Here is a 16730-nt window from a genome sequence, read left to right as displayed (position 1 = left end):
AAAATAATGACATAATAAGAAAACTTGTTTTTGCTAAGTAGTTGAAAAGGTCTCTTTGGGACTATGTTTTGGTACCTACCTCCCTCACCCCCCCCCCACCCCCCAAGTCTATCACTGTTTGCACTATCTAAAGACCTGAGAGAATGTTAACATGTGGTTTTTTATTTTTTAAACTTATTCCAAACTGAAGAGTATTAGCTTTTAAAACTTGACATATACTTAATTTAATTGTTAAACTTCATGCATTCATTTGCTGTCTTTAAAGACATTTTGTTGTCATAATCTGTAAAATAAATATACATTTAGAATAATTTTTATGATCTCTTGAGGACAAGTAGGAAAATGTCCAGATCTCTGAAGCTGTCAGTTACCTTTTACAGTAGCAGTGTGGGCCTCTTGACCCCTGTGGATGCTGCACTCCCTGTGGCAGTTTCAGAACAGCCACAGTTATCACTTGACTGAAGCTGTTCCAAGGAAAACCACGATCGTCTTTACTATTCATTTTCTAGTTCAGCTCTGTTCTTTTCTTCCTCTGGCAGTAATGGTAACAGCAGTAGCTGGAGCAGTCTTGGTTTAGAAGGAGATTTGTATGAGGACAATTTATCCTTTCCAACATCAGACAGGTTGGTCCAGTCCAGAAACTTAAAAACTGATGAGTCTTTCATCACTAATGCATGATGTCATATTCTTAAAACAATGTGGGTTACAATGCCAATATGTATCAAGCTGCTTTTCTCCTATTTTTTGACATGATTCTGCTTGATAAATTACATCTAATGAAAACATTCTACTATGCTAAGATATGATTGACATCTAATTGCAAAATGTATTACTTTCATGCATGTATTGCTCTGCTTGCTATTTTTCATTCTACCAATTATTATTTCATTAAAAAGAGCTTGCTTCCTACAGGATTTCTGGTTTGTGTTTTTTTTTTGTTTTGGTTTTTTTTTGGTTTTGTTTTGTCTTTTGTTTGTTTTTGTATATAGTTTTATTTCATACATAAGAAAATGTGTTCTAACTATGTTAAAAATATATAAACGGCATCAGAGAAGCATTAATAAATATTTGTGGCATTCTATGATATTCAAATGCTGTGTTATCTAAAACTAAATTAGTAGAATATTTTGGCTTCAAATTATTTTAAATTAAATTTTATTATGAAATTATTTGGTGCTCTATATATCATGGTCAGGTAGAACTTCTAGGTTACGATAACTTATCTAGGCATCATTTGCAATTCGTATTTTAACATGAAATGGTGTGAGAAGCAAAGCTTCCTTTTTTATTGTCATTTCTCCCCTTTTTAAATACCACACATCGTATTGTAACATTCATTCTTTACCACATTTCAAGAATTGGTTTTAATACCATTATTAAAGCTTTTTTGTTTAACTGCTTCTGTTCTTTTATTCGAAAAGTGATGGGCCAGATGATAAAGACGAAGAGCATGAGGATGACATAGAAGGTAATTGACAATTTGTTTTTCAAAGTGTTTGCATGTTTTGTTTTATTTTTAATATATTTTTATTGATTTCAGAGAGAGATGATGAGAGAGATTCATTGATCAGCTGCCTCCTGCATGTCCCCCTACTGGGGATTGAGCCCATAACCCAGGTATGCACCCAGATCAGGAATCTAACCATGACCTCTGGTTCATAGGTTGACACTCAACCACTGAGCCACAGTGGCAGGGCCATGCTTTTCTATAAGGTTCTCTAGAAGAGTCTTTAATTCTTGTATTTGTGCATTTCATCAGTTAGGCTCTGGGCCATTACAAATAAGGGTATCTACACTAATAAAAGAGTAAGATGCAAATTGATAGTACCTTCGCGACGCCCACCAGCCAATCAGGAGTGAGTATGCAAATTAACCCAACAAAGATGGTGAGTTAATTTGCATACACAGTGCCGAGCAGCTGGGGGCCGGGTGGGACACTTGCGTCGTCTCCATGGCAACGATGCAGGCATTTTGCACCGCCCCAGCCACTCCGGGCCTCTGGACAGTGTGGGAAGGCAGAAAGGCGGCTATGGGCTGGAGTGAAAAGGCGGTTCTTGCCGGAGTGAAGGCGGTGCTGGCAGCCAGGAAAAGGAAGGCCCATTCTTGCACGAATCTTCATGCATCGGGCCTCTAATTTACATTATAAATCAGGGTATTCTTAAATTAATTTATCCAATGTCAGGCCTTTTGTTGAGCAATTTGTATTATTTGATTGCTAAACTAATGAAGTACCCATTGATATAAAGACTGAGTTGCTTTAAAAGAATGATTTAATTACTTGTAAGGGAAATTTATGATCAACTCTATAATTATCTTTTTCAAAATATAAATTTCTTACTCATAAGATATTATTTATTATAACTATAGTGTATGTCATAGTTCTTTCCTTCCAAACAAGTAACTTGTAGAATTAGTGCTTAATGACAATCTCACATAACTCATATTTCCTCTTCACATTTCTGCCCAAATTCCAGTCCTACACTCACATACATGTATTTGAAGAAAATACTCAATTCTTCCTTTAATGAACATAGTTCTGAATATGTTAATACCAGATACAATTGGTTTCGGAGTTCTGGACTATGATTTGTAACCCCTAATTCAAATATATTAGACTGTCTGAGTGAATCTAAAAATGGTTCACATTGAAGCTGAATGTTTTTTAAATGTATATATTTTTATTGATTTCAGAGAGGAGGGGAAAGGGAAGAGAGTGATAGAAACATCAGTGATGAGAGAATCATTGATTGGCTGTCTCCTGCACCCCCACTGGGGATCGAGCCCACAACCCGGGCATGTGCCCTTGACTGGAATTGAACCTGGGACCCTTCAGTCTGTAGGCCAATGCTCTATCCACTGAGCCAAACCAGCTTAGGGCGAAGCTGAATTTTTATTGTATTTAGATGGTTGTTGAATCCCCTCCGAATCTTATTTTTCCTTAATTATGAAAATACCAATTATGTCTTCTCTAGGGTGGAACATAAAAATATTCATACTGTTTGAGGTACAGTGCTTGTTTGTGAACTAGTGATTTTTTATGTTATCATTTATTTAGAAGTGGGTAAACTGAGAAAATTGCCAAAATGAATTTTTTGAAATGTATTTTATAACACCTAAATTTCCAGTCAGTTTTATTACCAATTGTACTTTTCTTGTTTAGTAAAGTCATGTACCAATTTTTTAGCTAAAATCCTCAGACTTAGGATGATTATTCTATTTGAGTGCTAGTGCCTCTGCTAAGTAGATATTCTCTTCATACAGGGCTTCTAGAAGTAAGTTTTTTCCATCAGATATAAAGTAGAAGTAGGGTGGTACTTTCTGAGTTATGGATAGGGTAGTAATTTAGCTTTATTTTTGTTAAAGTGTTGACTTTTTAATATAGAAACGTTTTATACTTTTCCCCAAGTAATACCTATGAGTAGGTTATTCCAAAGGCTATATACATGGTACAAATGCATGTGGTGAATATTTTCTGTAATGAATGCTAACTTGACTGAGAAATGATTAAGAGAGAAGAAAATATAAGTTAATATCTATAAAATTCATTTAGAAATTTTCACTTTTGGCACTAGGCAGCTGTTAAGGATTTCTTTTGTGAGTAAGTAGAAATCTGGAGATTAATTATTTGAAAATATATGTTATTATCCAGCTTGTGAGATTATAGTCATCTCTCATTATATAGAAAACTAGAGACCCGGTGCACGAAATTCGTGCATGGGGGTGTGTGTACCTCAGCCCAGCCTGCACCCTCTCCAATCTGGGACCCCCTTGAGGGATGTCCGACTGCCCGTTTAGGCCCGATCCTGGTAGGATCGGGCAGTCGGACATCCCTCTCACAATCCAGGACTGCTGGCTCCCAACTGCTCGCCTGCCTGCCTTCCTGATTGCTGCTAACCGCTTCTGCCTGCCATCCTGATCACCCCTTAACCACTTCCCTGCCAGCCTGATTGATGCCTAACTGCTCCCCTGTCAGCCTGATTGCCCCTAACTGCCCTCCCCTGCAGGCCTGGTCATCCCTAACTGCCCTCCCCTGCAGGCCTGGTCACCCCTAACTGCCCTCCCCTTCAGGCCTGGTCCCCCCAAACTGATCTCCCCTGCAGGCCTGGGTCCCCCCCAACTGCCCTTCCCTGTAGGCCTGGTTGCCCCCAATTTCGCTCCCCTGCTGGCCTGATTGCCCCCAACTGCCCTCCCCTGCAGGCTTGATCGCCCCCAACTGTCCTCCCTTGTAGGCCTGGTCCCTCCCAACTGCCCTCCCCTGCTAGCCATCTTGTGTCCACATGGGGGCAGCCATCTTTGACCATATGGGGGCAGCCATCTTTGACAACATGGGGGCAGCCATCTTGTGTTGGAGTGATGGTCAATTTGCATATTACTCTTTTATTAGATAGGATAGAGGCCTGGTTCATGGGTGGGGGCCGGCTGGTTTGCCCTGAAGGGTGTCCCGGATCAGAGTGGGGGTTCCCTTGGGGCATGGGGTGGCCTGGGTGAGGGGCCTGTGGTGGTTTGCAGGCCAGCCACGCCCATCGGCAACCCAAGCGGAGGCCCTGGTATCTGGGATTTATTTATCTTCTATAATTGAAACTTTGTAGCCTGGAGGGGAGGCCAGGGCAGTCCAGGGCGGGTGGGAAGCTTGGCTTCCTCCATCGCCAGGGGCAACCCAAGCCTCCGCTGGCTCCAGCTCCGTGGCTGTGGCCATTTTGTTGGGATTTATTTATCTTCTATAATTGAAACTTTGTAGTCTTGAGTGGAGGCCAGGGCTGGCCAGGGCGGGCAGGAAGCTTAGCTTCCTCCATCACCGGGGGCAACCCAAGCCTCCTGCTTGCTCCAACTCCGTGGCTGCCACCATATTTGTTGGGTTAATTTGCATTCTCACTCCTGATTGGCTGGTGGGTGTGGCTTGTGGGCATAGCGGAGGTACGGTCAATTTGCATGTTTCTCTTTTATTAGATAGGATTGTAGCCAACTTAAAAAAATTTTTAATTAGAAATTGGTAAATTAGGAGATAGATTGATGTAGATTTATAGAAAGATTCAAAATTATGGAAATTCTAAGGAAACAACCCTTAAAATTTTTGTTGTTGGTTGTTGGTAGTTTAGGATGTCAGTCCCTTCTCTTTTCACTGTGTTTAGTACCTTCTCTAAAGACAAAGGTCACTCATAGGTGAGGCAACCAGGAGTCCTGAACTGAAAAAGCCAATAGTACAGAGAAGCCTTGGGGTGACAGCTTCCAACCCCATGACCCCTGCAGGAATTACAAAATGGCCCAGAGACCATATTTAATACGATAGTGCACCAAAACCCTTTTTTGATTGAAAGTCATTGGTAAGAGAGGAGGGCAAAACAGTACATTTATTTTAAGAGAATAATGTGGACCAGCTTTTTAATGTTTTTATTATTATTTTTTAAATTTAATCCTTATGGTAAATTTTCCATTGATGTTTAGAGAGAGTAGAAGGGAGCATAAGAAAAGAGAGAGAGAAACATTGATGTGAAAGAGACATACCAATTGGTTGTCTCTTGCACATGCCCCTACTGGGACCAGGATCGAGTCTGCAACTGAGGTACATGCCCTTAATCTGAATTGAACCCACAGCCCTTCAATTCACAGGCCAACGCTCTAACCACTGAGCGAACCTGCTAGGGCCAGACCAGCTTTTTTTTTTTTTTTTTTTTTTTGAGGTATTATATGTGTACATATCTTACCATTACCCCCCCCCCCCCACACACACACACACCCCACCAGACCAGCTTTTTAAATGAAAAAATTAGGGACCTACACATATCCTAAAAATAATTAGTAGTGGTCTAGAATGCAAACTATAAAAATGAATGAGGGACATTAACCAACAAATTTTTATTACTGGTACAATTTGGTACCATGTCTGCCAGCTGGCCGCACTGTTCACCTTTTGTGTGGGAGGGCCCATGTCTTAGCACTGCTTATTTTCCAGCCATCCTAACTTAAACAGGAGTGTTAAGTCATTACTTTTACAGTCAACAGAGATTCATCCTACTTTATGTTGAAAACACAATTTTATTTTCTTTTATAATCACCCAAGAATATGTTTTTTTTTTTTACCTTGGTTTTATTTTACTTTCTAAATCCTTATCCGAAGATATGATTTTCATTGATTCTAGAGAGAAAGGAAAGCAGGGGTGGGGTCGGGGGGCGGGGGGCGTGGAGAGAGACATCGATGTGAGAAAGAAACATCAGTCAGTTGCCTCATATATGCCCTGACCAGGGATTGAACCTGCAACCTAGATATGTGCCTGATTGGGAATCAAACCCATAACCTTATTGTTGCACAGGAAGATGCTCTAACCAACTGAACCACCTGGCCAGGGTGAAAACATAACTTTCATTTTAAAAAAATAAACGTGAGAGCAATATTTTATTTATAATAGTGGTGTGCCAGAAAATTCCCTTGTCTTGCTTTTGGGATTAAAGTGGTTGTATATAACATTTTTCCATTAAGAGCATGGAGCCAGATTGCCTGTGTTCATATCCTTCCTCAGCCACTTCCTGACTCTGAGACTCTGGATCTCTCTCTGCCTCTGATACCTTACCTGTAAAATGGAGATGATAATAGTTTCTACATCATAGGTGGTTTTGGATTATAGGACTTTGAATATCTAAACAGCTTAAAATAATACTTTAATGTATGCTATACAAGTAGTTGCTGCTGCTGTTTCTCTTAGTTCAGAAAGCTTTCTTAAAGTCCATTTAATGTGTTTATTTGAGGTTTTTATTTGTGTGTTTCATTTGTATTTTGATTGTAATCTTGCTTTATAGTTTCATTTTCTCTTCCTTTACCTGTGGATCATATTTTGACACAAATGATGGCATGTGTGGTACTTCAGTACTGTGCTATCAGTAGGTGATCAAAGTTATCCCTTTGTTTTATATTATTTTGCCCTTTCAAAGAAACATTTTAATTGATGTTTTGGTGTGGTTAAGAAAGGATGAATTTTTCCAAGCATTCATTGGAATCTTAAGATGTGGCAAATATTTACATACCCTTGGATACCAGAGTGTTGAGAGTTGAATTGATGCATTTCACTTTATATTGTTTAAATTTAAATATTAGGTTTGGGGCAAGATGGAAAGACTCTGCTAATAACGAATATTGACATGGAACCATGCCCAGTAGACCCTCAACTAAGGATTATTCTTCAGTGGCTCGTGGCCTCTGAGGCTGAAGTTGCAGAACTTTCTTTTCATGACTCTGCAAAGAAGGAGTTTATACAAGTAAGTATCTGCCTTACAGGGTGGTTGTGAGGATACATTTAGTACATGATGTTCTGTGTCAACTGGTTGATCTAATAAGAAAACTCATTGATAGTAGAGTGATTAAATGTGTAGGCAACAGAGTCTGATAGTTGGGCTCATATATCAGCCCTGCTACTCTCTAGCGTACATGTAACTTTGGGCAAGTTCACCAATTTCCTATCTGCACTGTGTAAGTGAGTATAGAATTTACAGAGGTTTGTGAGGATTCAATATAATACTATAAAAAATGCTTAATCTAGTGCCTGATACATCCTAAGTTCTCAAAGTTAGGTGCCATTAATAAACATTTCAGGTGTTTCTAGGAAAAGATTGAGTTTGTATTTAATTGATTTATAATTGTGCCTAGTACTTCGTTTGTCTCTTTCTCTGTTAATCCAGTTTCATTATTGTGAAGAGCTAGCAAAATCAAAAGTCAATAGAAGTTTAAAATTCTAATAAGGGACAATGGACCTGTTTAATAAGGTTCTAATAAAACATTCAGATTTGATGCACTAATAGGATATTTTTATTGAGAACGTACTGTATACCAAGCACTTTGTTAGCCAAGATTTTCAGTTTACTGCACAAACCAGCATTTGGGAATCATTACCACAGTTCTTTTATCTCAAATATCCAAAAAATAATGAGCATATTTGCTAAAGAAATATAATGGTATGTTATTACAATAAACATCTGTATTTTCATTAAAAATATTTTTTCAGTTTAGATTCTTAGGGTTTTTGGCTCAGAATGTTTCTTATCAGAACTTTGGTTTAATTTAATTGTAAGGTATAGAATAGTCTAATGAATAACCAATGTAAATTGCTCAGTAATAAAAAGGGAACTGTCCAGTTTCTCATGATTCCTGGTTCAGAATTTACAAAAGTATTGTTGGAAGAAGTATGTGAAAAATATATTTTGAAAAAATACTGGGTTTTTTGTTGTTGTTTGTTTTTACTTAGATATTTTTTTTGTTTTTCGTTTTGTTTTTTTTTTTCCCCAGTTTAGGTCTCTGTTTTTGGGCAAAGGGAAAAATAAGACAGAAAGTGATGCTCAGGAATAAACTGTCAAGAAGAAAGAATGGGTAGGAAAAGTGTTAGAAATGACCTTAGGGAGCAAACATTTTCAAGTCATTTAGTCTTAGATAAACTGAGGGCTAAGAAAGGCCAGCAGCCGAAACCGGTTTGGCTCAGTGGATAGAGCGTCGGCCTGCGGACTCAAGGGTCCCAGGTTCGATTCCGGTCAAGGGCATGTACCTTGGTTGCGGGCACATCCCCAGTAGGGGGTGTGCGAGAGGCAGCTGATCGATGTTTCTCTCTCATCGATGTTTCTAACTCTCTATCCCTTTCTCTTCCTCTCTGTAAAAAATCAATAAAATATAAAAAAAAAAAAAAAAGAAAGGCCAGCAGCAGAGCTGAGTGTGATAGTGCTTGAGTTAAGGGAGCTTGTCCCTATGGAACCTCAGAAAATATTCTGCCAGTTCCTCAAAAAGTTAAAGATAGAAAAATAAAAGTTAAACATAGCATTATTGTATAACGCAGCAATTCCACTCCTAAATATATGAATGTTGTCCATTGCAACATTATTCATAATAGATCAACAGTGGAAACATCTTTAGTATCTATTAACTAATGAATGGATAAATAAAATATGGCATATCCATGCAATGGAACATAATCCATCAATAAAAAGGAATGAAGTAGATACATGCTACACCATGGAGGAACCTTGAAATTATTGTGCTAAGTGAAAGAAGCTGGTCATAATAGATCATGTGATACAAATAATAATTTCATATAAATGACTTCATTTATATGAAACTAAAGGCCTGGTGCATGAAAAATCATGCACTGGTGGCCGGGGGCGGTGTCCCTCAGCCTGGCCTGCCCCCTTTCATAGTCCAGGAGCCCTCAGGGGTGGAAGGTGACATCCCCATCACACCTCTGCTGCTGCCACTGCCAGTAGCGCAAGCCTCGGCCAGCCCTGGTTACCTGAGCCTTGGGCGGCCCTAGGCAGCTGGGTAGCCGCCATCTGAGGCTTGCCTGAGCCTCAGGAGGCCCTGGGCAGCTGGGTAGCCGCCATCCGAGGTTTGCCTGCGCCTTGGGCCGGCCCTGGGCAGCTAGGCAGCTGCCATCCAAGGCTTGCCTGCGCCTTGGGCCAGCCCTGGGCAGCTGGGGGGCTGAGTGGACTGGGGGACTCTGGAGCCAGGTGTGTAGAGCGGCCAGACCCACCTGAGGGCAAAGCCTGGTCGTGCTGTGTGCTTGCCATCCTGGTGGGGCTGAGGGGACTGGGCACTGCCATCTTGTGGCTGTGGGTGCCGCCATATTTGAGGGCGTGGCAGTCAATTAGCACATTCCCTCCTTATTGGCTGTGGGTGTCGCCATTTTGTGAGGACATGACGGTCAATTAGCATATTCCCTCTATTATATAGAATGGCCAAAATAGACAAATAGAGACAGAAAGTAGATTAGTGATTCTCTAGAGTTGAGGGGGTTGGGAGAAATGGGAAGTGATTACCAATGTGTAGGGCTTTCCTTGTGGTGTGATAAAATGTCCTCATATTGGTTGTGGTGATGGTTGCATTCAACTCAGTGAATAATACTAAAAACCATCAACAGGTACACTTTTAAAAGAGTGAATTGTGTGGTACGTGAATTATATTTTTATTGAGGTATAACTCAAAAGCTATTTTTTAAAAGGCTAAGCGTATTTACATTACAGAAATTGAAGTAGTTTTTACAGAACTAAATAAAAAAAATGAGTGAAGATGTTCTGATTGGTGATGGTAGAGTTTTATTTAAACTTGTATGTATTAACTTTTTAAAAATCCTCATTAGAAGATATGTTTATTGATTTTAATCAAGAGAGCAAGGGGAAGAGAGAGAATGAAAGAGAGAGAGGGGAAAACATCCATTGGTTGCCTCCCATATGCATCCTGACCGGGAATTGAACCCTAACCTTTTGGTGTACATAATGACGCTCCAATCAACAGAGACACCTGGCCAGAGCTACTTACTTTTTTTTTTTTATTGAGGTATAATTGCTATATAATATTATATTAGTTTCAGGTATACAACATCATATATACTGTATTGTGAAATGATGACCACAATATTTTACTTTTTAGGTTTTTTTGAAACATTAACATTTCTTAACTTAGAAAACCATGTTTCCTTTGAGGCTACAGTGTGTATTCCAAAAACACACACCACACTATATGTTGTGGAAAGAAAATCCACATCCTTTTATTAAGCTTGACATTGTCTTTATTATTTTATGTTTCTACTAGAGGGTGTGGCAGATGTATTTAGTTAGGTTAAGAGTATTTAGTTGGGTTAAGAATTTCCTGTAGAAATGTAGCACTATACTCCCACACAGGATATTCGCTTGGTGAGGTTATTGGAGTTCTGTCTCCAGCAATGCCAAAGTGTCATTCTGTGGAGGAGATGTGTTTATAAAGGGCAGGAAAGGAAAATGTTTAATTTGTGTAAAGTGGTGGTTAGGGAGAAAACTTGGTTATAACTGGGAAACAGTATTTTATTACAAACAGCAGGATTCTTAGATTTCGCTGATGTTAATAAAAATGAAAACTTTATTGTTATAAAATTATTTTTGGCTAATGTTTGACATATCTTTCTGTCTTATTAGCTTTCAAAACAATTACAAGAAAAAGGATGGAAAGTGGGAGACCTCCTGCAGGCTGTGCTTAACTACTATGAGGTGGTGGAAAAGACTTCCAGTGAGGAGAAATGCAAGTCACTGTATGATTGGCTCTTGGAAAATGCATAGAACAAATTCCAAACCAGTATATGTTTATTACTCGTTTTAGGAGAGGAAGAAACAGATAAAGACGCATAGGATAAAATTTGAATAGTGAATATTAACATTTAAAGTGAATTGGGGGAAAGTAAATATAGCTTGTTAAGCTCATGTGTCGTCACATACTGTATATAGTTCATACTTTTGTAATCTCTGTCAAATATTATCTTCATTCTTCTATACACAAGTGTAATATGTTAAAACCTTAAGAACGTATTTGAAGGAAGGTGTAACCATGAGGTTTTCAGGGACAGTCATATCATTCTTTTTACATCCAAACTGTGCTGCTAGAAACTGCACTGAGGTAGCTAAGGATAGGTTCCAGGGATAAAGAGTTAGAATTTGCTCCTTTGTAAACAAGTGGTATCCTATTAATAACTAATTTGACAAAAAAAAAAAAAAATAGCATTGGAGCTGATTTTTTTCTGGTAGTTTTGGACTCATTTTTAGAAGTCAATTTTATTTTGAAAGCTCAGCTATTGGTAGGTTTTTGAATCCCTCAAACTATTTAATTCCTTAGGAACATTAGTATTTTAGGTTTCTGTTAATACTGTAAATGATAGTTTCCTCAGCCTTTCATCAAAGTACATTATTTCCAATCATTCTGGCAGGAAAGTGAGTGTGTGTGTGTGTGTGTGTGTGTGTGTGTGAGTGTGTGTAAAGGAATACTTTAACCTTGCTAGTGCTTTGTGCCCTCTTTTATTTTAATATTTTCTTGGTTAGAAATTCACCATTGATATTAAAAAGGTGCTTTAAAATAAAATGTCTGTAAAGATTGTGCAGCAAAAAAACTTTATTTTTTTTGACTATTTGGGGTCCCCAACTTATCCTATAAATTAAAATAAAATTGAAAAACATGTTGAAATTTAAAAAATTAATGTTAATAGGGAAATGCATTTAGAGAAGCCCAATGATGATTTTCACTCTTGAATTTTTGAAAACCTCTCCTCTTGAGCAAGGGTAAGTTTTTTTCTAGGGGGAAAAAAAAAGGATCCTCCCGTGATAAAACCTATCTGCACTATTTTGTAAACCTCTGACATTTCCTACTGCTTTAGCTTTAGAAACTGCAAGTTGATTTGTCTAGAGGACCAAGATTGTGTCTTGGTTTTGTATTGGAGGGTGTGCATGTGTGAATTTTTGGTTCTTCTATGAGTGGATTTTGTAATCCAGAGTAAATCACTTTTTTCTGGGGGCTTTGGTTTTGCTTTAATACATTTTTTTTTCCCTGAGCACTGACTTTTTTGGAAGCTGCACATAGTGTAGAAGCCATAGCACCTGCCATGGGACAAGAAATAGGGGTACTTAATGTTAATTTGAATTAATAATTATGGTAGAGAAATATATTTTATAATGAAAGAGTCAAATTTGCTTTTTAAGAAAATGCCAAGAGCTATTTAAATATTTTGAGGTTATATTGCAAGCTTTGGTTTTTCTCAATTTAAGATAAAGAGCAGGCCTTGAAAATAAAAGTTCCTCAAGTTTCTTTAAGTATTTTTTAAGGTGGAGAAATGCAGGAAATTATATAACCAGAATGGTTTCTGTCTTTAGCTTCTTGGAACTTGAGAGACAGCAGCACTGGACTGGGTTTTTAAATGTTAGGAGCTGTGTTGTTAATTATAACACGTGTTAACTGATTATTAAGTTTGGATTGAATTTTTACAAATGTATAACTGTCATTGCATTTAGAAACTTCAGTGTATGTATGGGTTTGATTAACAGCAAACTGAGTTCTGAATTTCTTTTAACCTAAAGTGACATTATATTACTTTTGTAAAATTTTGTGCTTGAAAATGTTTATGTTTATTTCTTGTGGCAGTAGTCATTTTGAGGTAAGATTTTCCTCAGCTCCTTTTCTCCTTTGCAGTTTTATGGAGCTGTGCTGTTTTCCGAGTTCTCTTAGCCTCCACTTATGTCAGCCCAGTCATTAGGTATTGGCATGCCTAGTAATAATCATAGAAAAGTCCACACTTGTATCAGTTCAGTGCAGGGGCATAGAGAAAATGTTAAGTATTGGCAGATGTGAAAAGAAGCCTCCTTACTTAGAAAACATTTGTGTTTAGAGCAGTATTTTTATCAAGTACAGTCTAAATTTACTTTCTTTGAAGGCACTTTGTGATTTTTCCAAAGACATTCTAGATCCCTTTGATTGCTCAGTCTTCAGAACAGCTCTGTTTTTTGAAGACAACTCTGTCTTATTTGAATACAAATCTACTTGACCTATTTATATTATAATATTGTATTAATGCCATTCTGTAGATTTGGCTCTTATGAAATAGCTTATTCAGAACTGTTAAAATTGTGATGTGCATTGAGTTGAATTTTCTTTATCACATTTAGAGCCATTGAAGGATCTGTGGAAAGAAAATGAATGAGGCCTCTGATAAGGGGTTTTTAGAACATTATTTTAGATTGAAATGTGGCAAGTCTTTCATAGTCTTCTTTTCTCAAGCTAAGTTTAAATTTTTAGGTGTTAGTAATGTTGATTTTGAAAATATGTACAGATTTATACAAAAGAAATGATTCGTTTATAAATCACAGAAGAAAATTACAATGTCTGTTGGATGGTTTGATACAATTTAATGGAATAAAACCTTTGAAAGTATTCACTCAGTGAATATATGTGATGACATCTTTATACTTTGAAAAATGTTTCACTCACCCTTTCAGATATTTGATATGAATTAATTAAATTAATAATACTTTCATTATGCTTAAATAAGTGGTTTATGTTGTTGATAAGAGAGTTTGATTACTTACTAAATGCACCCTATATGAAATGAAAGGTGGTTTACCCAATGACTTTGACATTAGTGCACATTCCCCAGAGGCAAACTTGAGTCATCATCAGAGTCCAGACCCAGATGTTTTCTTAGTTAATTATTTAGCTAATATTATTCTTCCACAATTAAATGTTATCAATTTCCCATCAGTATATTGCTTAAATTTTATATTTTTCAATGGAAACTTTCCAACTAATTTTTTTAAAATGACACATCCATACTCAAACTGTAGGGAAAATACTTTCATTTAAAACCCTATCCACCTGTCACCAGCACAAAAGAGTTAGAGCTTCAATGGGAATTATAAAATTGTACTAAAGTGAAATACATTTTTTTCTCATTTGTAGCAAAAGGCCCTGTATGTAGTTACTCACTATTTCTGCTCTGAAGAAGCAGATACAGTGTTAGTCACTCTTGTCACTTTATTTATTTATTTTTTTTACCATCCATGTACATTCCTTTCACAAGGGTAGAATTGTAGTTGTAGAAGTTCATTGTTTTATTTTTGTTGTAATGTTTGAATACTATTTAATATCAGGTTTAATATTGCTGGATTTGCTATCTTCGGTTATTTGTGCAGTGTTAAAAGTAATTCACATTCTTATTTAATATACCAAATATATAGCAAAAGCAGCTTTAAATAATTGTAGTTGTTTATTTGACTGTGCTGAATTACTATATTAAGACCTTGTATTGTATAACAGTAACTTCTTTCTGCTTTTCAGTAATTTAATATGTTCATTTACCGAAATATGAACTTTAGGATGCACTAAAATTTTGTTTCAGCAGTGGTTCAAAATAAACATTTCAGAAATTACTTTTGTAATAATTCACAGTTGTTCTTTTATCTTTCATCTATTGTTTAAGTCTGTGATTTTTCCCCTTCCACCTAAGAATTCTCCAATAAACTTAAGACATGCCTGGCCTTGGTTTCATTGTATAGTATCTTATTAACTACTCTGTACTGAACTAAAACAAAGGCATACAAGTGGAACTGCTATAATAGAAGACACATCAAATAATCTCAGTGCTTCCAACATGGTTTTCTAGAACAAGAGAAGTTAGGAATGAATATATATATATATTTAAGTCCTCACCTGAGGACATGTTTACTAATGAGAGAGAGAGAGAGAGAGAAACATCGATGTGAGAGAACTGGGGATCGAATCCGCAACCTTTTGGTGCACAGAACATGCCCTAAACAACTGAGCCACCTGGCTAGGGCAAGAATATTTTCAATTGGACACTGGATTCTAACTACTTATTTAGGTGCTTCTGGATTCTGACACCGTGACTTGAAAGGCTATTTGTCTAATCTGATTTGGATTTTAGTACAAAGTAGAACAAGCATGCCAAAATCACAGGCTGCTTTCAGCCCACTGATATAACGGTATGTGAGAAACGTTTTAATAAAAATCCTGATATACATAATCTATACTAATAATAGCCTAAGTGGTTGTCACACCCTCACGCAACACGCCCTGTCACAAGGTGGCCATGCTCACAGTGAAGGTGGGGCCCAGCGGAGGAGGCGGGTCACAGCAGGGGAGGGCAGTTGTGGGTGATTGGGCCAGCAGGAGAGCAGTTAGGCATCAACCAGGCTGGCAGGGGAGCGGTTAGGGGATGATCAGGCTGGCAGGCAGGCAAGTGGTTAGTGGTCCCGGATTGTGAGAGGGATGTCTGAGTGCCATTTTAGGCCCGATCCCTGAGGGGGTCGGCCATTCTGGCAGTCGGACATCCCCTGAGGGGTCCCAGATTGGAGAGGGTGCAGGCCGAGCTGAGGGACTCCCTCGTGCACGAATTTTGTGCACCGGGCCTCTAGCTATTAATAACAAACTACAATGTTTGCTAATGACTGATTACTATAATCATGTTGCGTTCATTTCCCTTACATGCCTTAAGCTCAGGCGCACCATTTCTCTCCACTAATACCAGCAGCGAATATTTTAGCAGCTGATTGCCACGTCATTAGTCTTGGACTGACTTGTTTGGTGTGCGCAACAGGAAATATTTTGCTTTCAGAGAACAAAATAAATAGGTTTATTTGTGTTAGGCTTATTACTTTGAGCAGTTATTCAGTGTCTGGTAAGTTAATGTTTAAGAAAAGCTGATTTTTATTAAAATATTCAATTATTTTATGTTAACGATCATTTATTTCAGCCCTTTGTATTCAGCATGTCTCTATCGAAATAAACCTACATTTCTATGAAAATTGAAGCTTTTGTTTTTTAACGCCCCACATAAACTTAAACCTTGTTTATTTGGCCCATGTTAGCCTTTGAGTTTGACACCCTTGAAGTAGTAGAATATTTTGATTCCCTTCACTATGAGTGTGTTATAAAATAATTCTGGTGTGGGTTGAACACTCCTTCCATAGAACATAGGGATCATACCTCTGTTATGCCATGAAGCATAAAGCACTTAACCTTTTGCACTTGGATGTCGAGTGTGACTCGACACAGTTAGCATCGGTAGCAGCTCTTTTTATACTCTTTGAATGTATCAATAATTTGAAATATAAAAAAATCCAAATAAATAAGTTTGTATGAAAAGAAACTCCAGTTTTTTATTCTACTGCCACGCTTTGTAAAATCTGGGGTATTTAAAAAATTAAATCCCGAGTAGAATAAAGGAATCGAGAAAAAAGCAAGCGAGTGCAAAGGGTTAAAAGTTAGGTGCTATTAATTTATTACGAATGGAATTTGACTGCCTTAAGTATTTTAAGCCCTAGAAATTAGGGAATGATTTTTCTAGTTTTTCAGGAATGTTTCAAAATGCCAAGAAATTATAACAAACAATGGCTTGGGTGTGAGTGCATCCCAGTCAACACAACAATTTAAAAATTCTGAGAAAAGGTTAGCA

The 16730-nt window shown here is 37.7% G+C and overlaps 1 protein-coding gene across 1 annotated transcript in view; it reads left to right on the top strand.

Moving 5' to 3' along the window:
- Positions 1-14786, top strand: part of AKAP11 (A-kinase anchoring protein 11) — a 61119-nt gene extending 46333 nt beyond the window's left edge. Inside the window, exons 9-12 of the mRNA XM_028151562.2 lie at positions 540-623; positions 1422-1468; positions 7088-7248; positions 10918-14786. Coding sequence (XP_028007363.2) covers positions 540-623; positions 1422-1468; positions 7088-7248; positions 10918-11058 — 433 coding nt within the window. The 3' untranslated portion in view covers positions 11059-14786. The remainder of the gene's footprint in view (positions 1-539; positions 624-1421; positions 1469-7087; positions 7249-10917) is intronic.
- The last annotated feature ends 1944 nt before the right edge of the window (positions 14787-16730 follow it).

The sequence above is a fragment of the Eptesicus fuscus genome, chromosome 8, assembly GCF_027574615.1.
Source record: "Eptesicus fuscus isolate TK198812 chromosome 8, DD_ASM_mEF_20220401, whole genome shotgun sequence".
Classification (NCBI taxonomy): domain Eukaryota; kingdom Metazoa; phylum Chordata; class Mammalia; order Chiroptera; family Vespertilionidae; genus Eptesicus; species Eptesicus fuscus.
The sequence above is the reverse complement of the archived record's forward strand: the minus strand, read 5'-3'. Positions and strand labels throughout refer to the sequence as shown.